At 44.0% G+C, this 20,913-nt stretch overlaps 1 protein-coding gene across 1 annotated transcript in view; it reads right to left on the minus strand.

Annotated features, from left to right (window-relative positions):
* Positions 1–20,913, minus strand: part of LOC126095560 (mucin-2-like) — a 155,396-nt gene that overhangs the window by 115,527 nt on the left and 18,956 nt on the right. Inside the window, exon 2 of the mRNA XM_049910338.1 lies at positions 9,192–9,427. Coding sequence (XP_049766295.1) covers positions 9,192–9,427 — 236 coding nt within the window. The remainder of the gene's footprint in view (positions 1–9,191; positions 9,428–20,913) is intronic.

The raw sequence follows: 20,913 nt of genomic DNA on the forward strand, positions 1-20,913 counted from the left end.
TGTCAGCCTGAATCTCAAGTTGCATGTGAAAGCTTTGGATACTGATGTTGTTTCAAAAATATTTATTGTTTTACAAACCTATGACCTCAATGCTATTTCCTTTAATTCTGCTGAGCAACTCAAACCGTATAAAAATTTATAAATAAATATAAATACGTAAATCGGCATTAGCCATAGAAATTCAAAGCACAAAAATAACTCTAATAGCAAATAAGAAGGGTTGAAATTAGACAAGTTGCGGGCACTAGTGCTTAATAAAGCAGAGAGCCGCGGCTCTTCCCCAGTACACACACCTCTGCGCGGCTCCATGACCTTCGGCAGCTGTCTAATGACGTCACGAACCGACTGTTTAAACAGTTTTGCTTGATGAGCGTCTCTGTTATTGATTCTGCTTTCTGAATCGTTTTAGACTCTGATGATGTCTCCAGCACCGGAACACGAAACGTCAGGTATAAGAACGCCTTGAACCGCTGTCTGACGACCACAAAACGAAAATCAGAAAGGATGTCCTTTATTATCGTATGGGAATCGCCACTAGAAAAGATACCTGCAAAGTGATTTTTGTATGCTTTGGGACGGAGACCGATTTTACGTTATGTTTGTTGTTTGGAATTTTGATTCCTCCTTGTTTGTTTCCATTTACAGTTGTAATTTATTTTCGAGACAGAATAAAAGCCGTTGTAGAACAGTAGTGTGACTGCTTAAATGGTAAGTAAAGCGTCGTGCAAGAGCGCTAAAATAGTGTCCCTATTGGTCACAGAGATGCCATGCGATGTTTCGATGACTCTTCAGAATATAAGTCGTATTTGTATTAGCATTTATGTTGTCAATGGCCGGCCGCGGTGGTCTAGCGGTTCTAGGCGCGCAGTCCGGAACCGCGCGACTGCTACGGTCGCAGGTTCGAATCCTGCCTCGGGCATGGATGTGTGTGATGTCCTTAGGTTAGTTAGGTTTAAGTAGTTCTAAGTTCTAGGGGACTGATGACCACAGATGTTAAGTCCCATAGTGCTCAGAGCCAAGTTTTTTTTGTTGTCAATGACCGATAACCATCTCCAGTAATAAGTTGCATTTCTCAGGGAGGCTAAGTATACATATTTCATTAGCAGCCACTGCTGTAATGGCAGACGAGCGCAGTTTTCCTGTTTCTTATATTATGTAGTGAGCATGAGAATGTCGCGAAAATTCTCAACAAAATGCAGTGGGAAACGGTGCAAGGAAGGCAATGTGCGTCGCAGACAGCCTTGTGCGGAATGGGAGGTGCTTATGCTGACCGTACACGACGCTACAATCATGCCGATCCGAAGTATAGCAATTCCAAACTGGCTGGCAGCAGCTGATGCTTCGCTCGTTCCGGAATGTCCGCCACTCGCCTCTAGACGGACGGGTGGCGCTACAAATGAAGATACCTGTCGCCATTAATGGCCACGCCCTCAACGGAGCTACTAGTGTTCTCCAATGAGTGCTGCTACAAGTGAAGATACCTGTCGCCATTAATGGTCACACCCCAATGGAGCTAATGTGTTCTCCCGCGGGTGACGCTACAAATGAAGATAGCTGTCGCCTCTAATGGCTACGCCCCCCCCCCCCCCAACCAATGCAGCTAATAGTGTTCTGTTGCGCCATTTTATAAGATGGCGCATGCAGAGATCCGACAGAAGATACGACGATCGTTGCCATCGACGCCTGCTCCATAATAATGAGTTTCTGGAAGCGACTAGTTGTTGAACCAATGACAGTATTCAGTTAGATGAGTAATTACAAACAAAACAGACGAAGTAAAGTATTTGCCTTTGCCAGCTTATCCACGTGCAGTTATTTTCAATAAAAATGTGTGAATTTTGTCTATGAAACTGTATGTCTTCCGAGATCCTAAGTTTCGAAAAGCGTCAAGTAACATGTTACTTCCTCCAACATAGATAACGAGTAATGGTCATGGCGCTAAAATGAGAGGAACCCGGGCTCTTACAGGGAGTTCCTGACAGTCTTTCTTCACGTGTACCATCTCTGAATGGAATAGGAAGGGAGGGAAATGACCGCGAGATGGCAGATGGGATTGTTTTGGCTGGTTGAGAGGTGTTTGCAGAAGTACTAAAAAAATTATTGTCAGCACAAAAGCATACATTTAAAACAAACTCCAGCCAAGAGAGGAAGCCACAGTTAACCTTACAATTTCATTATCAGAATGTATAACAATGGACTATAATTTTAAAAAACATACAAAACAACAGCACTTACGTTAAATACTTGATCTCAGGGCATTTTCGTTAGTATTCACCAAAAGATCGTCAGAAGACAGCGCCGAAATATCGTGGCAGGAAGTTGCAGATATTCGGCTGTTCTCCCGAATATTTATGGATCATTCCGTTGTAAGTAGGCTGTTTATGTTTTCTTATTGGCAACGTTACGTAGCGCTCTGTATGAAAATCACTGGCTGTGCTGTGTGCAGTCTGTGGCCAGTTTGCATTGTTGTCAGCCATTGTAGTATTGGGCAGCTGGATGTGAACAGCGCGTAGCGTTGCGCAGTTGGAGGTGAACCGCCAGCAGTGGTGGATGTGGGGAGAGAAATGGCGGAGACTTGAAATTTGTAAGACTGAACTGCTATATATATTATGACTATTAAGGTAAATACAATGTTTGTTCTCTATTAAAATCTTTCATTTGCTAACTATGCCTACTAGTAGTTAGTGCCTTCCGTAGTTTGAATCTGTTATTCAGCTGGCAGTAGTGGCGCTCGCTGTGTTGCTGTAGCTTGAGTAACGAAGATTTTTGTGAGGTAAGTGATTTGTGGAAGGTACAGGTTAATGTTAGTCAGGGCCATCCTTTTGTAGGGATTTTTGAAAGTCAGATTGCGTTGCGCTAAAAAATATTGTGTGTCAGTTTAAGCACAGTCATGTATAATTTTTCAAAGGGAACGTTTCACCGTAAGCCAGGAAAGTTTAAAATTTCGCAGTAGTGAGATGGTCGCACAAAATATTAGTCACCCCCTCAAAAAAAAAAAAAAGGACACTGGTCGGTTTGGAGAACTGTTAATGTTGTAGAACTCGTACCAGGCGCTCATGTGGCCGTGCATGTCCTGCCAATGAAGTGTAACGTTCCATTCAGTTGTATGGAATCAACACAGCAAATAAATGTCGTGTGACTAGGACCTCCCGTCGGGTAGGCCGTTCGCCAGGTGCAAGTCTTTCGATTTGACACCACTTCGGCTACTTGCGCGTCGATGGTTATGAAATGATGATGATTAGGACAACACAACACCCAGTTCCTGAGAGGAGAAAATCTCCGACGCAGCCATGAATCGAACCCGGGCCCTTAGGATTGACATTGTGTTGCGCTGACCACTCAGCTGCCGGGGGCGGACATCAGCACAGTAAGACGGGTCGATGTAGAGAATGGCAGGAAGGAGCTATCGTCCTCAGACGCACCCATGACAACACTATGAATGTATTTAATTGCCGGCCGGTGTGGCCGTGCGGTTAAAGGCGCTTCAGTCTGGAACCGCGTGACCGCTACGGTCGCAGGTTCGAATCCTGCCTCAGGCATGGATGTGTGTGATGTCCTTAGGTTAGTTAGGTTTAATTAGTTCTAAGTTCTAGGCGACTGATGACCTCAGAAGTTAAGTCGCATAGTGCTCAGAGCCATTTTGTATTTAATTAATATGTGGGAATATTTGGAACAGCTGGAGGAACGTAGCAGTCAGTATCCCTGCAGTTTCGTAGCTCTGCATGAGAGTCGCCAGAGAGGCGGTTCTGACATTGCGGTTGATGAGAAAAACCAAGACACGCTCATAGGATTTGTAGACCTAGAAAAATCGTTATGCAATGTAAAAAAGTGCAAGATGTTCGAAATGAGATACATAGGAGTAAACTATAGGGAAAGACATGTAATATACAATGTGTACAGGAACCAAGAGGGAGCAATAACAAAGTACTCGGGTTAAAAATGACGTTAGACAGGGATGCAGTCGTTCGTCCATTCTGTTTAGTCTGTACATCGAAGAAGCAATAACGGAAGTAATTGATGACATTGCTATTCTGCTGAATGGAATAAAGAGTCTAATGAGTATAGAATATGGATTGAGAGTAAACCGAAGAAAGACGAAAGCAATGAGAAGTAGCTGAAATGAGAAGAGCGAGAAACTTTACATCGGAATTGGTGATCGTGAAATAGATGGCGCTAGGGAATTCTGCTGCCGTGGAAGCAAAATAACCCATGACAGACGGAGCAAGGAGGACATAAAAAACGGCCTGGCACAGGCAAAGCGGGCATTCCTGGCAAAGAGAAGTCTACTGGCATCAGGCATAGGCCTCAATTTGTGTTCTGCTTTTAAATTTCCTTCTCAGTTGTAATGAGAAACCAGCAAAAAGAGTTTTTAATGTCTGGAGCACAGAACTGTACTGTAGCGAACCATGAACAACGGGAAAACTGAAACAGAAGAGAATCGAAACATTTGAGATGTGATGCTACCGAAGAAAGTTGAAAATCAGTGGACTGATAAGGAATGGGGAGGTTTTCTGCAGAATCTTCGAAGAAAGGAAAGTATGGACAACACTGATAACAACAAGACACAGGATAATAGGACTTCTGCTGAGGTTTCAAGAAATAACCTCTGGGGCATTAGAGGGGACTTTAGAAGGTAAAAACCGTAGAGGAAGACAGAGATTGGAATACATTCAACAGATAATCGAGGATGTAAGGTTCAAGTGCTACTCTGAGAGGTTACAACTTGCAGAGGTTGGCGTAGGAGAGGAATCCGTAACGGAACTCATCAAACCAGATGACTGACGACACAAAGAAAGGAAAAGGAATTCGTCTCCTAATTGAGGTTATTATCAAGGCTAGAGGCTGTGTTGCACGGTATTGGGTTGATGCCTGCTGTGGCAAGTGTGCTTATTTCTACTGCCAGTCATTGCCTCTTAAAGGGAGAGTCTCGCATTCACGCCAGCAGCCGTTCTGCTGCTATGTCACAAGCTACGCTTTTCCATGACGTCAGCTGCGCCGTGTGTGTTACGTCCATGAAAGGCAAGCGTTCTCGTCTCCTGCAGTGCTGACGGTCGGCCCGTTTTCCTCTGCTACTCAGCGGTACGTCCGTTAACGGGGGGGGGGGGGGGAGGGGGGGAAGGGGCGGCGGTCTGGGGGTGGTGCCCCGTTGCGTCACAGCGACCGGGGTCAAGGACGGCTCGTCGGCGCTGGCCATCTCGGACGGGGTACATATACACCGTTAGCGTTGTACATCAATGAGCCTGCAACCTGCGCAGCGGAACGGCGTTATTCTGTAAATTACCTGGTGTCATACAGCACGGGTGCATGCAGTAGTTACCAGGAGAAATCAGACACAGTGACCCACCATTCTAGTAGGGGGCCATTAGTCTTGTGAAAGAGATGAAGTCACGCTTTCGTTTCCGAAAACTTTTGGACCAAATGTCATGATGAAGGGTCCGTTTCCGACGGAAATCGTCAGACCCCTCGGCATTAAGGAACTTTTATTTATATGTATCAGTTTGATAGCTTCAACAAAGTGAACAATCAGTGATTAAAATGTTAATGTTTATTGTAGCCAAGCCGTTTAATGTTTGCTTTGAAATAGGACATATCCTGAGACATCAAGAAATACGAGTAGTTATTTTGTTAATGGAGGAAAGTGTACGTATGTGGGGCGAAGCGGTAAGACTGTAGAGGGAGATCAAGGCTAGACACTAGCATGGACAGTTGTATCAAATCAGACCGAACAAGCAACTCATCTTGTAATACACTGTACAAAAGAAAAGTATGACTTTTTGAAAGCCCCCCCCCCCTTTCATAATTGTTTCTCACTGCGACGCATAAATTTGAAAACCGGCTCAAAGGTGCTGTAGGCAACTTCCTCTTTAATGGTGAAACAGGTGGCGCCCTGCGTTGTCATCCTCGTGCTAGGCGATGCTTCAAACAGAGAGGTGTCGACAAATCCGAAAAAAACCTGGTTCAGAAGTTCATGCTCTGTGTGTTAAATGACCTCACATTGGCACCAAATTTAACCAAAATACTGCCTAACGCCACCGTGAGCGTGTTACATCCCATGTTACCCACATCTCACCCCTTCATCTGACTCCTGCCCGATGGAGATCGAAACCGCGACACCAATATTGAACTCACATGGTTTTCTTACGGGTGATCGAGGAAAAAATTTCATACACACTGCCGCTCAGAGTCGACACGAAAAGCCCTCAGGAGGGCGTCAATGAAACCACCCTTTTCCGTAGGGCGTTGATTTCCACACGTTCCGCGGTCGAAAACCATAGTTCGCAATGTGACGTTCCCGACAACGTTCGACACTGGTGACTTCCTCCTGGACGATAGCTGTAAGGCTATCGTAGGATTACAGTCCCACTGAACATGATCTGAACCATTTAGCTTTTAAGTTGTGCACTTTAGAGCCCATGTTTACCAGATTTTTTTTGTTTTGGTTCATACCACCACCTCTGGATTTCTGGTTCATCCTGTACATTCCTGTCTTTTGATACTGAAATGGGCACGTTGAACAGACATCGTCCAGAATTATAATGGGATGGTTAATTGCTTGTATGGCCGTTGCGTAATTATACGTTACGTAATTTTTAGATTTACAGACGAGAGGTACTTTGCTACTGCATTTCTTGTGAAGAAAATTAGTTTCTTTATTCGGTTCCATAACTTGATAGAAACACGTTAGAATCCACATCCATTTTCGATTCATTCATCCGATAATTTATCCCATTGCTTCCCCAATCGTTAGATAATGTTATGGGCGTTGATAACAAAATAGGACTAGTTTTATGACTTTTGTAACTGTGTCGTCACGTAAGGTAACGGGCACTTGTATGTAAGGCATACAACTTTGCTTTCTTTTTCTGCATAATATACACTATCTTACTCAGTATTCACATAACCTGCTACTTTACATTCATAAAAGTTTCTCTCGCATCGCAAGTTTCAGGAGCAAATCAAGCGTAACGCATCATTTCGCCAAAAATTGGCGAGGGCAGATGGTGATGTACAATGTAATGTATTTCGATGCAGTCTTTTCGTGACGTGATTTCTTTTTCTCTCTCGATGAGATAAGCTTTTTGCTCAAATTCTCTAAAAATCGACATTGAAAGGTGTGGTATCATGTACCGATACCAGCCTACTGGCATCATAAAGTTGAGAATGAGATTGAAAGTTTCCATGATAGCGGTCGTGTAAGGTCCAGCGGACCCAATGGTGCACGCCGGCTGCGCCACGCCTCCAGCAACTCTGGACTACGAGCGCCGTGTCCTGCTGCAATATAAAAACAGCTGGCAACAGCCACACCACACTCTCGACTCGTTGCCACTTCACTACGTGACACTACGCAGACCCCATCTAGTCACGGCTCTGACACCATAGTTCGTGCCTTAGCTCAGAGAGCCGGCCGGAGTGGCCGAGCGGTTCTAGGCGCTACAGGCTGGAGCTGCGCGACCGCTGCGATCGCAGGTTCGAATCCTGCCTCGGGCATGGATATGTGTGATGTCCTTAGGTTAGTTAGGTTTAAGTAGTTCTAAGTCTAGGGGACTGATGACCTCAGAAGTTAAGTCTCACAGTGCTCAGAGTCATTAGCTCAGAGAGCTTCTTCCTTGTTGAGATTGACAGCTGGACCCTATTTCTAGCTGCATTATTTGTAACGAGTCTTCGTTCGCTTAGAGAAAAACAAGTTAAGTAACTCTTCTCATAACCGCGTTTACTTGTTCACTTATCATTTCTACTCCTGTCCAGCTTACTCACGATGACAGTTGCCACACCAGTCTGTAGCTCACCTCTCTTTACCATTGTGTACGAAGTCGTACACAGCACGGGGCTGCACTAATGAAATGCGTTTTGGGGCGTATCACTTTAATACTGCACAATGGCAGTCTTTCTTCATCTTGAAAATACAATGCATTGAGCATTACTTCAGTGTATCAAATTCTTGTCGGTTTTCCAGCCGGATCGACCTGTCATCTGAGCACAATATTTCAGTGGTCCACCTGGCCGCCTACTTACATTTGTCTTGGCCACTGCCCAAAACAATTTGTAAATTTTTTGTGGGGAGCATGGGGCTATGTAAGTAGACTGTCTAAGTTTTTTATGTTGGTAACGCCACGTAGCGCTCTGTATGAAAATCGCTGACTGTGCTGTGTGCAGTCTGTGGCTGATTGGACTCACTCATTGTTGGAATATTCGCTTGTGTAGTGTTGGGCAGTTGGATGTGAACAGTGCGTAGCGTAGGATAGAGGACAGTTGGTGGTGAGCCGCCAGCAGTGGTGGATGTGCGGAGAGAGAAGCCAGAGTTTTGAGAGATCACTATAAGCGGACGATCTGGACGTGTGTCCGCCAGGAAAAGGAAATTTGAAGAGATGGACGTCATATACCATGACTTTTGAACATTATTAAGGTAAATACATTGTTTGTTCTCTATCAAAATTTTTCGTTTGCTAACTATGCCTATTAGTAGTTACTACCTTCAGTAGTTAGAATCTTTTATTTAGCTGGCAGTATTGGTTATTTAGTTGGCAGTATTGGCGCTCGCTGTATTGCAGTAGTTCGAACAACGAAGATTTTTGTGAGGTAAGTGATTCATGAATTCATGAAAGGTAAAGGTTATTGTTAGTCAGGCCCATTCTTTTGTAGGGATTATTGAAAGTCAGATTGCGTTGCGCTAAAAGTATTGTGTGTCAGTTTAGTGATGATCAGAATAAGTAAAGAGAGAAGTGTCTGAGTACGTTTAATTTTACTCAGCTGTTTGAAAATCAAATAATGTAAGAGGCTTTCCAGCACTGTCATTCATAATTTTTTAAAGGGGACGTTTCATATGTCATAATTTTTCTAAGGGGATGTTTCAAAGGTAACTTTCCCTCCTTTTAATTTCCATAGTGAATTTGATGTTCGAATTTGATGTTCGGCTGAAGGCAATTAAAATAGTCCAATAACCAGTGCAAAGAGTCTATTCCAAGTGGCCAAACAAGAAACTTATCGTCAACATATCTCAGAAAACACGAAGGCTTCAAAAAAGATGTTTCCAGGGCCATATCCTGAAAATCCATAAAAAGATTAGCGACTATGGGGAATAAAGGACTCCCCATTCCTGCCTGTACCATAAATCTGGACGAAATTGGTGATGGCGGGTAGGCGCGGACCCCTTATCAGAGCGCTGGGCACGCTTCAGCTGCTGTCGGGCCTACCTGCAGCGTGAGTCGCTGAAGTGGCCCTTGCTGTAGACGACGCCGTTGAAGGGACCGTCGAAGTCGAGCGTGACGGTCATGGAGGTGGCGTCGCAGACGACGTCGAGCCTGGAGACGTGCGTGTGGTGGTGGTGGTGGTCGTGGTCGTGGTCGCCGCCGGCGGCGCCCGCCGTCTCGTCCAGCGGCGCCAGCGCGTTGATGCCTGCGCCCACGCGCCGCCTCTGGCCACTCGCCACCTGCCGACATCGCAAGGGTCAGCGCTCCGAGCTTACGCTGACGACAGCCACAGCGTTGCAGCCCACGCAAAGTCTTACAAGCAACCCCTCGAGTAGGAGGTCTCTAGTTCCATCTTTAGTAAGTCTCATTTGAACGTGTCGTGTTAACAATGGGCAGCAAAAATGTTAACTCGTTATCACTCACCATGTGCAACAGGAGGGCGACAGAGAATGAGTGGCTGAGAGGGACAGAGATCAACCTTCTATGGGATGTACAGGAGATAGGCAAAATAATGTATGGGATGGTTGTGTTTGGCGGTCAACAACGCAGGTAAGGCACGTGTCGCGCTGGACTGTGCGTGTTGCGTATGGACTGGGCATCAGTGCAGGTTGTTTACGAGTAGTGCACACTTCGTATGTACATTCAGAGGCCGAGGTCGACGTGCGATAACAAACCTAACAGAATTCCAAAGAGGGCAGATTGTGGGGGCCTGATAAGCTGGAGCATCAGTAATCAAGACAGTCAAAAAATGGCTCTGAGCACTATGGGACTTAACATCTGAGGTCATCAGTCCCCTAGAACTTAGAACTACTTAAACCTAACTAACCTAAGGACATCACACACATCCATGCCCGAGGCAGGATTCGAACCTGCGACCGTAGCAGTCGCGCGGTTCCAGACTGAAGCGCCTAGAACTGCTTGGCCACACTGGCCGGCCAAGACAGTCAGCTTATTGAATGTTTCAAGAGCAACAGTTTCAACAGTCATGAGAGCCTACACAAAACATCGAAAGACATCGTCGTGTAAACGCAATAGTGGGTGCAAATGAAAACTAAATGACAGAGATCGTCGTGCGCTAACACGAATTGAGTCAAAACAACAGAAAACTACGGCGGTTTAAGTGACTGCAGAGCTCAACACCCATCTTCGAGACCCCGAATCTATCGACACAGTCCGCCGACAACTCCATAAAGCGAATATTCATGGACGAGCTGCTATACCGAAATCATTAGTGACGACAACCAACACAAAGAAGCGTAAAACAAGGCGCCAGGGGCATAAATCCTGGACGACTGATCAGTCGAAACACGTCATATTGTCCAACGAGTCAACGTTTTCGTTATTTCCAACATCGGGCAGGGTTTACGTCTGGAGAACGCCAAAAGAAGCCTGCAATCCTGATTGCTTGATTCCAACAGTTAAGCATGGAGGTGGAAGTGTGATAGTGTGGGCAGCCATATCATGGTGTTGGGCTGGTCCCATCATTAGTCTCAAAGACCATGTTACAGCCAGCGATTATGTGAACATTTTAGGTGATCAGCTGCAACACATGATTCAAATGTTGTTCCCAAACAATTATACCATATTTCAGAACGATAATGTACCCATCCACATAGCCAGGACAATACAATCGTAGTATGAGGAGCATGCAACTGAACTGATGCGTCTTCCCTGGCCAGCATAGTCCCCAGACTTGAACATTTTCGAACCCTTGTGTGCGGTATTGGAGAGTCGACTCCGAAGAAGATTTCCGCCTCTCTCGTCACTACAGGCGTTATAAGAGGTTCTGATCGAAGAGTGGCATGATATTCCATCGGAAACTATACAATCATTGTATGCTAGTATTCCAAGAAGAATCACAGCTGTATTACGGGCAAATGGGCGTCCACCCCATTAATAAACCATTCCCAAGTAAGTACAGGTGTTCTCATTATTTTGCATATGCTCTTTATGTATTACACTTCACAAAATGGACTTCATCGACGTTCAAGAGATGTTCAAAACAAACCATTAACTTGCGCTGTGCACATCGAATGAAAAATGGCGTGTCATAGTAATCACAAAGGTTCACACCATCAAGATCAAACGCGGACTTCCTGCGAGCTACAAGGCGCGCAAGACGTTCAGTTAGGTATGCACTCTTAAAGAATGCGTATAGAATAATATCGGTGTAAGGGGGTGATGGGAACTGATGGAATGCGATGGCATGCAACCGAAAGTGAAACAGTCTGTCGTGGAGCATATCATGAAACTGGCTACCTTTTAAAGCGTAGCTGCAGATAGTGCGATAATACGTTTTATAGGCACGAAAAAACAAATAAGAAGAGGCTGTACTTGTGGTTCTAGGTGGTATGAAACGCAATGTCGGACACTTTTCAGGAGATTTGTTTGCTCTAAAGTAGTATGATTATTAACGCAGACTAGGAATCAAGCAAAAACAAGTTATTTTGAACAGCTATTGCCCAAAAACAGTGCTCATATCGTAGTTATAGTGCTCTTAAGCCCATTTTCCCGTTCTTGCTTGTTGTGACCTTAATATTCCCTACTGCTCTTGCAAGCTCATGCACTCGAGAAAGAACGCTAGGTCGCAGAGCACTTCCAACTTCTCGCAGCCGATTTGTCATCCAGGTTCACAGTCAACATAATTGTACACTAATGCGTTAAGGCATTGCTGTTAGTTGATCTTGATATAACTCTCTTGGTAATTCTAATTTTCAGGTTTTTTATATGTATTTCCTGTTAAAATCCCAAACGGTAAGAATAAAAAACAAATTTCTTGCTGAACGACAGGATTAGTTTGTTTACCTGATTTATAGATTTTCGGGCCATTTCCCAGTTTGTTGTGCATCGTCGAGTTGACGCTTTGTTTCGAAATTTCGTTATCTTACGTCTTCCAATTCTGTAGCACTGCTGGAAGTTAAGAAACCATCCACTGCTTCCCTTAAAATCACTGTAATATATGTAGCGTGCAGTTTGATGTGCATAACGTCTAGGTCACTATGATGCGCATCGCTTAAACGCTCATACTCCAGTTTCTGTAACAAGTGCGTCTTGTCTTCCCCTGAATATCGGTAGTTTTTGTTATGCACTATAAGGTCATGTTGATGCGGACTTATTCGAAATCTGTTCATAACGGTTTCTTTACTATACTGCGCATGATATTCCATGTACCTAATTATGTTTAATACCCGCTGCTGGGACAACCATTGTCCTTTACTATGTTTCACTAGAGACAAGACTTGTGGCTCCCTATCTGACGAGGGTGATGCACTGCATGGCTCGACACCTGTTTCAGTATCACTTTCAATTGTTAAGCAAGTATCGTCATCATTGTACTCCTCATATACATTGTCCGTACAGTTCAGTCGAGCGTATACGACACCACAAATTCCACTGATTCATTTTGCAGAAACGGTAACTTTTCCTCTGCCACTTGGTATTTATCTCTCTGCGAAATTTCTTCGGTTCGTTTCTGACGAAATGTCAACTTCGGCAACCGTTGTTGTAAATATAATGCAATGTTTGCTTTGTTTATCGTTGCGATAGCTCTGCTTTGTACCAACACCACTAGCACTGTGGCACTGTTGTGAGTCACTCGTCGACTAAGCAGTGCAACTACGCTCCGTAGCCTCATGTTCTGCTCACCACTGGATTTCTCCACTACCGCCCCTTGTTGCCATTAGCAGCCAATAATGTGGTTGCATGGTAGACAATATGTGGGGCGTCGAATGCCATAATATTTTTTTTTAAGATTTCCTTGCAAAAACTACGGTAGTTCAATTGGGTTGTTTCGTGTTCTTATCGTAATGATGAATATAAAACTTATCAAGAGCCTTATGATACGGTAAAAGTGATGGTGATGTATACCAGGAGGGAGGAGGGGTGGGGGGTAATGAAGTAACGAAACCCCACCCACAAAAAAAAAAAACAGTAGTAACGTTCACACTTTTAAATATATCAGTTTCCACCCTTTTTGATCCGAGGCTGTGTGTTGTGAAGAGAGCCAAAATGTATGAAATCATCCGGTCGCCTTATGGGCGCTGCACAGCTTCCAAGCCCGCTGACTGATATTTCGGATCACAATTCTAGGCAGACCGTCATTCCCAGGCTCTGAGTTCTGTCTGCTCTGAAGAGATGTCTCCCGCCTGTTCTGCCGTTGGCATATTATAAAAAACTATGATATGGAAAATATATAGAAAATAAGATTAAGGGGGAGTGACGTTCAAGATATTGACTGAAAATGTCAATTTTCGATTTTCAATTTATTTTTTTTATTTATTAGCAGAACACATGGACAATAAGTCCCATAGTTTTAATGATGATATCGCATCCGAAGTGCCTTAAACATAATTAAATGTGCGACATGACCTTCCTACCACTCCCACTTTTTGAAGCAACACTTCAATACTACCTCGGTGAACAAAGATTCTGTGGATTATTTTCAAGCAAACTTGCAAGGATTGCATCTAGGAGACTGTGATATATACTCTTTCGTTTTATGTTCACCTGTCACAATAACAAATCAACTGATTTATTTATGAAGAAGCAATTCTTGTTCTGACACGTTTTCATGCTTTACAGATGTCATAATTGCAACTGAAGAAGCAGTTCTTATATTTAATGATAGAAAGTTATGGAGAAGCAGTTCTTGTATTTAATGATAGAAAAGTACGGAGAATGGTGGTATTAGAGAGAATGGGTTGTAAGACAGGAAATTCCACTCAAGATATTTTGACTAAAATAGATTTACCGCGCCTATCTGCAGCTGAAAAGTCAATTGAAGAATTGGTAAAGGAAAGAGAGCAGAAAACAAGAAACCGAACAGAAGCTTTGAAGGGAAAGAGGACCCGAGTATAAATCTGGAGCCTTCTGAAGACATGACGTAAGAAAAAACGTTCGCTTGACTTTAAATTCCATTTCCTGGAAATGATTTATTTTAAGTTCATGTACCTTTTCCCCAGAATGTAAGACGGTTAGAATAATGAAAGTTTGAACACTTACTTCTATACATCCAATAAATGACGTCTCAAGCGTAAATTTCTAAATTCTGAGATATGGGTAAAGTGCTTGGAATTTTGCCTGAATTTTATATTATTCTTACAAAATTATAATTTTTAAAAAAATAAAAAATAAAATTCTTCTATTCGATATGTTCAAAAAACCTCATGAGAGAAGCTTACTATATGCAAAGAGATTAAACAGAGAAATTTTGTAGAAATCTCTTCAGTAGCTTCTGAGAAAAATGTACACGTATTATTTTCAGAAAATAACATTTTTAAATTCAATAAAAAGAAAGTTAAATATATGTAATTCAAGGCAGTTAACAGTAAATGTGTTGATTTCATGTAAAGCATGGTACAAAAATTCATTGCCATATCTTCAAAATTGTGGATTTGGTGCATCTTTTAAATAATGTGTGTTTTTCATGAACATCCGCCCCCCCCCTCTTAACAAATATCAACCAGTAAGAGAAAGGATAAACAAAACATTCCAAAACAAACTGTGAAATGTGTTACCACGGAAGACCATATAAGAAATGAGGCTATTAGGAAGCAACTAGATATTTACAAAATTAATGAAAAGGTTGAAGAGAATAAAACTTCTCCTAAAAATGAGTGTATAAAGAATCCCACGTCAGGGCATGGTTTACGGGCCAAGAGGAAGAAGGGGTGTAGGAAGACGCAAAACGAGATGCCAGTAAAAATTGAAGACGGATTACATACTCGTGCGTATCCCTTACAGCGAAGAAGATCAGTTTTGAAGCTGCCTTTGGAGAATAAAGTAGGGATGGAGAAAACCGACCGGTTACAACATCAGTTACGGTAATTTAGTTCTGAATTACCGATATTTTTCGATATTTGTGTGGTCTCGGTTATAACAGATGTTTATTATCTTTTTCTTGTAACCGCATAAAAAAATCGAAATGTGAATTAGCCACAGCAGCAGAGCTAAAATTTTTGGTTTTCAAACAAACCTTTTTTAACAAACAATGAATTTTTATTCATTAAAATCCATTGCTTTGAAGTGTTGAGTTATTATAGAAAATGGAAGAGCGACTAATGCTATTTTCATGACAATGCCAATAGAAAGGAGCAACAAACACATGGCATAAAAATTGGTACAGCATTGCTGAGACGATATTGCACCTGTTAGCATGACGCGTGTGCATGTAGTGTGCAAGACAGATATGCCCCATCTCTTATGTATAGCAATTTCTTGCTGTTGGTGTCGAATGTCAGTTGTATTACAGAATGGTACCATCCTTAGACTGGGAGTATTTTACAGAGTGCGGTAGCAATGAATTACAATGTTACATTTGCTTTAAAAGTTTCAGAAAAGGAGGAGCCACAACAAACTTGCGACATCAAAAGTGAAGAAAACTTGAAATTTGACAATTTATTCTTAGCTTAAAATAAAAATAGAAAGTAGCTGCTCTGCTGCCTGTGTCTAAACAATATGACTCTATGTTCTTGTACTCCTTGAAAACGGACAAATTAACGCGAAAAATACAGTTCTCGTACCTTAGTTCGCATCCTTTAGCACAAACTGTTCGTAATACCCAAATACTGGTAGAATCTTCAGTTACAACATGATTCCTGAGCTGAGTTTCCAAAAATTAGAATCAGTAGGAGAACAGTGGTGATTTTTTTGCAGTATTCAACGAATTATCGTTTCCTGAGAAAAGCAACTGACGATGGACGGACTAAATTTTCTTTTATTTGCCTGTTTAACTTAATATTTTGATTCCACCTATTTTGAAACTGAAGGAGTCAATTTTTTTCAATTTTTGTTCGATTTCTACGAAAAGTAACATGCATGCTCCTTGGTCAGCAAGGTGGCTTTACCGAATTTCTATGTTCCTTGTGTGAATGGGACAGTAGGGCAAGGGATCAACACTGGTGCAGAAAGAACTGGCCTGTGAGGGAGTCCTTAAAACCTGGTGAGAAGAGCATTCTACGCAAAAACCTTGTAGATCCAAAAAACGTGCTCCTACCACCTCTACATATAAAGTTAGGCCTAATGAAACAGTTTGTAAAGGATCTGCCTAAATATGGACTATGTTTTATGTATCTCTGCCAAAAGTTTCCACACCTTTCAAAAACTAAACTAAAAGAAGGCGTCTTTGTCAGACCTGACAATAGAAAATTGATGTTTGATGTTAACTATGAATCCACAATGACCTTATATGAGAAAGAAGCATGGGTATCATTTAAGCAAGTCGTTACAAAGTTATTAGGACATGAAAAAGACCCAGAATATATTTCTATTATAGCTACAATGTTAAAGAAGTTTAAAACTTTAGGATGTTTAATGAACATGAAAGTTCACTTTTTGAACAGTCACCTTGATTACTTCCCGGACAATATGGGAGATGTTGGTGAGGAGCAAGGAGAGCGTTTTCACCAGGACATTAAAGTGATGGAAAAACGCTACCAAGGCCGCTGGAACACCAACATGGTGGGGGACTACTGTTGGTCACTTCACAAAGAAGTTCAGCAAGCGACTCATGGTAGAAACAGCTACACAACAAGCTCCAGTGCAAACAGAGAAAGAAAATACAAACCAATTCCAGCTGACAAGTGAAACCTCTATTAACACATATCATTGTTTTAAGTAGCTTACTGTGAATATAAACCATGCTTATGTTGTAACAAAGCGTTTCATTAATTTCCCCGTTTTCCGTATAGCATAGGATTTTATACTACATAGTACACTCCTGGAAATTGAAATAAGAACGCCGTGAATTCATTGTCCCAGGAAGGGGAAACTTTATTGACACATTCCTGGGGTCAGATACATCACATGATCACACTGACAGAACCATAGGCACATAGACACAGGCAACAGAGCATGCACAATGTCGGCACTAGTACAGTGTATATCCACCTTTCGCAGCAATGCAGGCTGCTATTCTCCCATGGAGACGATCGTAGAGATGCTGGATGTAGTCCTGTGGAACGGCTTGCCATGGCATTTCCACCTGGCGCCTCAGTTGGACCAGCGTTCGTGCTGAACGTGCAGACCGCGTGAGACGACGCTTCATCCAGTCCCAAACATGCTCAATGGGGGACAGATCCGGAGATCTTGCTGGCCAGGGTAGTTGACTTACACCTTCTAGAGCACGTTGGGTGGCACGGGATACATGCGGACGTGCATTGTCCTGTTGGAACAGCAAGTTCCCTTGCCGGTCTAGGAATGGTAGAACGATGGGTTCGATGACGGTTTGGATGTACCGTGCACTATTCAGTGTCCCCTCGACGATCACCAGTGGTGTACGGCCAGTGTAGGAGATCGCTCCCCACACCATGATGCCGGGTGTTGGCCCTGTGTGCCTCGGTCGTATGCAGTCCTGATTGTGGCGCTCACCTGCACGGCGCCAAACACGCATACGACCATCATTGGCACCAAGGCAGAAGCGACTCTCATCGCTGAAGACGACACGTCTCCATTCGTCCCTCCATTCACGCCTGTCGCGACACCACTGGAGGCGGGCTGCACGATGTTGGGGCGTGAGCGGAAGACGGCCTAACGGTGTGCGGGACCGTAGCCCAGCTTCATGGAGACGGTTGCGAATGGTCCTCGCCGATACCCCAGGAGCAACAGTGTCCCTAATTTGCTGGGAAGTGGCGGTGCGGTCCCCTACGGCACTGCGTAGGATCCTACGGTCTTGGCGTGCATCCGTGCGTCGCTGCGGTCCGGTCCCAGGTCGACGGGCACGTGCACCTTCCGCCGACCACCGGCGACAACATCGATGTACTGTGGAGACCTCACGCCCCACGTGTTGAGCAATTCGGCAGTACGTCCACCCGGCCTCCCGCATGCCCACTATACGCCCTCGCTCAAAGTCCGTCAACTGCACATACGGTTCACGTCCACGCTGTCGCGGCATGCTACCAGTGTTAAAGACTGCGATGGGGCTCCGTATGCCACGGCAAACTGGCTGACACTGACGGCGGCGGTGCACAAATGCTGCGCAGCTAGCGCCATTCGACGGCCAACACCGCGGTTCCTGGTGTGTCCGCTGTGCCGTGCGTGTGATCATTGCTTGTACAGCCCTCTCGCAGTGTCCGGAGCAAGTATGGTGGGTCTGACACACCGGTGTCAATGTGTTCTTTTTTCCATTTCCAGGAGTGTAGAAAGTATATTGCTCGAAAACTATGGGTGATACAAAAATAACTAAGGCTAAATTTGGATTTGGCTCGTAAAAATCTATAAAAATCAGCTATCAAAGTAAAAAAAGTTTATCAAAAACATTTTTTCGTTGGCCTGTGTAATAATAATAATAATAATAATAATAATAATAATAAAGAAAGCGCCGGCCGGAGTGGCCGTGCGGTTCTGGGCGCTGCAGTCTGGAGCCGAGCGACCGCTACGGTCGCAGGTTCGAATCCTGCCTCGGGCATGGATGTGTGTGATGTCCTTAGGTTAGTTAGGTTTAATTAGTTCTAAGCTCTAGGTGACTGATGACCTCAGAAGTTAAGTCGCATAGTGCTCAGAACCATTTGAATAAAGAAAGTAAGCGATAATAGATTAGCAGCATCGAAGAAGCTAGGGGACTAATATACTAATGTATCTGATTATGGTAGGCTACAACTTTCTAAATCCACTCAGGCATTAATTTCGAAACGAGCATCACGAACTTAAGAGTTCGGGCTTCGCAGGGTCATTTCTGTTAAGCATGGATCATGATTTACTATAGGTACATCGACATATATGACGCAGCAGCTAGAAGGTAGTGTTAAGTAACAGCGCTCATAAAGCAACGTAATAGGTTACATGTCTCCGACGGGAGTCAATGTTTCTCTTCAAGTGTGGCGGCCGTTTAGCTCATTTTATAACCGTTAGCGTTAATGTTTTCCTCAAGTATCCGCTGCTGATAGTTTTGTGCAAGAGGTACGGCATTTCGTCCTAAAGGCGCTTCATCATGACCGCTACAAGAAAGACAGAATTAATCCTGTGATGGGCATTTTTACCAAGTACGGAATTGGTTAACAAGGCACCTTCTGTGGATCGTCATTGATGGTGCCACGAAAACTTCTTCTCGTGACCGCGGGTTTGTATCTCCGACAGATGCGCTGTTGCAAGACACCAGTGGCTCAATCACGGGCAGTCTGAAAGGCAGCCTTTCATGCAGGTGCAGTTGGCTCGGCCTTGTAGGCACACTCACCTGCAACTTACAGGAGGGCAGCTGCTGCAGTGTGAACGCAGCATGTGTCAGATAATCCTCCACACAATAAACCGTCTTACACCAACCGAGGTACTGAAGCTCGTACGTTTATGAGGCATTTGAAAATTTCTATGTACAGTGATTCAACAGTTGTTAATATTGGCGCTGAAACAATTCGTGTGCTGAAAGAGGAAGTCAAGGCGGCCAGAATGGTGCGGTGTAAACACAACCTAGTGAGGTTCTCGCGCCAGGCTCTGTTGTTCTAGGAGGCCTCTGATTATGTACTTGTTTCGGCTTTCCGGAGTGGGTAGGAGCGCCTGGTTCCCGGCACGAATCCGCCCGGCGGACTTGTGTCGAGGTCCGGTGAGCCGGCCAGTCTGTGAATGGTTTTTAGGCAGTTTTCCATGCCTCGGCGAATGCAGCCGTTCCCCTTATTCCACCTCAGTTACACCATGTCGGTGATTGCTGCGCAAGCAAGTTCTCCACTTTCGCGTACACCACCATTAATCTACCACGCAAACATAGGGGCTACACTCGTCTGGTGTGAGACGTTCCCTGGGAGGGGGGAGGGGGGAGGGGGCAGGGGGGGTGTCCCCCGGGCACCGAACCGCAGAATAACCCTGAAAGAATAGTTCGGTATGGAGCGGCGGAGGGGTGAAGAGGACTGCTGTAGTAGTCGTGGGGTTGTGGACCACTGCGGCAGGGACAGAGGCTCTCCGTCGTTTCTAGGCCCCCGGTTAACATACAATACAATACATACAATGTACTTGTTTCTGCAAATGCTGTCCACTTAAACAAGATCACGAACATACATTTTAAATAGTTTCCCTATGCCCTTTCTGGTAAGCTAGAAATGAGCATATACTAGAGTAACACTGAAAGTAATGAGCACAACTTTTTAAAAATTTTAATCTTTAATTTTTAGACAAACTACGTACGTTATACATAGGAACTCACAAGGAAGAGAGGGTCGGGGTGTGGGAGAATAGGGGGGGGGGGGGGTAGATGGAGCACATGCCCCTCCTGGAATCTGGGGTACAGAAAATCTCACACAGGCTGTTCACGGACAATTATACGTTTTATTGGCGCGACGGTGATTTCAGCCTTATCCTGAATTAAAGGCGGATGTAAAGATCTACAGAACATTATAAAAATAGTCCCCACATTGTTGTCTGTCCCATCCTCACACAGTTTTTACCGTGGTCCAGAAAGGGACCATGTCAAGATGCTGGCGCGTGAATTCACGTGCCCATTTCCAGAATAAAATTAACATGGGTACAGTATACCAGCTCAGCGTTAGTTCACAGTTTCCACAAGGACACACCCCTCCCCCCTGCTGGACAATTTAATCACAACAGTAATTTGCCATTTGTCTGTGGTCAAAAAAGGTCCGTCACAGCTTGATGAAACCGCTTTTAGTTTTACAGTCACGAAGAGATCTTAGCAGTATTTACCTGTACCTATTAATACATTCTAAGGACAAAAAAAAAAAAAAAAAAAAAAAAGACGGACGACGAAGGAATTATCCGAACGGGACGGTAACCGTAATGGACAGGG

The sequence above is a fragment of the Schistocerca cancellata genome, chromosome 8 (genome assembly GCF_023864275.1).
Source record: "Schistocerca cancellata isolate TAMUIC-IGC-003103 chromosome 8, iqSchCanc2.1, whole genome shotgun sequence".
NCBI lineage: Eukaryota > Metazoa > Arthropoda > Insecta > Orthoptera > Acrididae > Schistocerca > Schistocerca cancellata.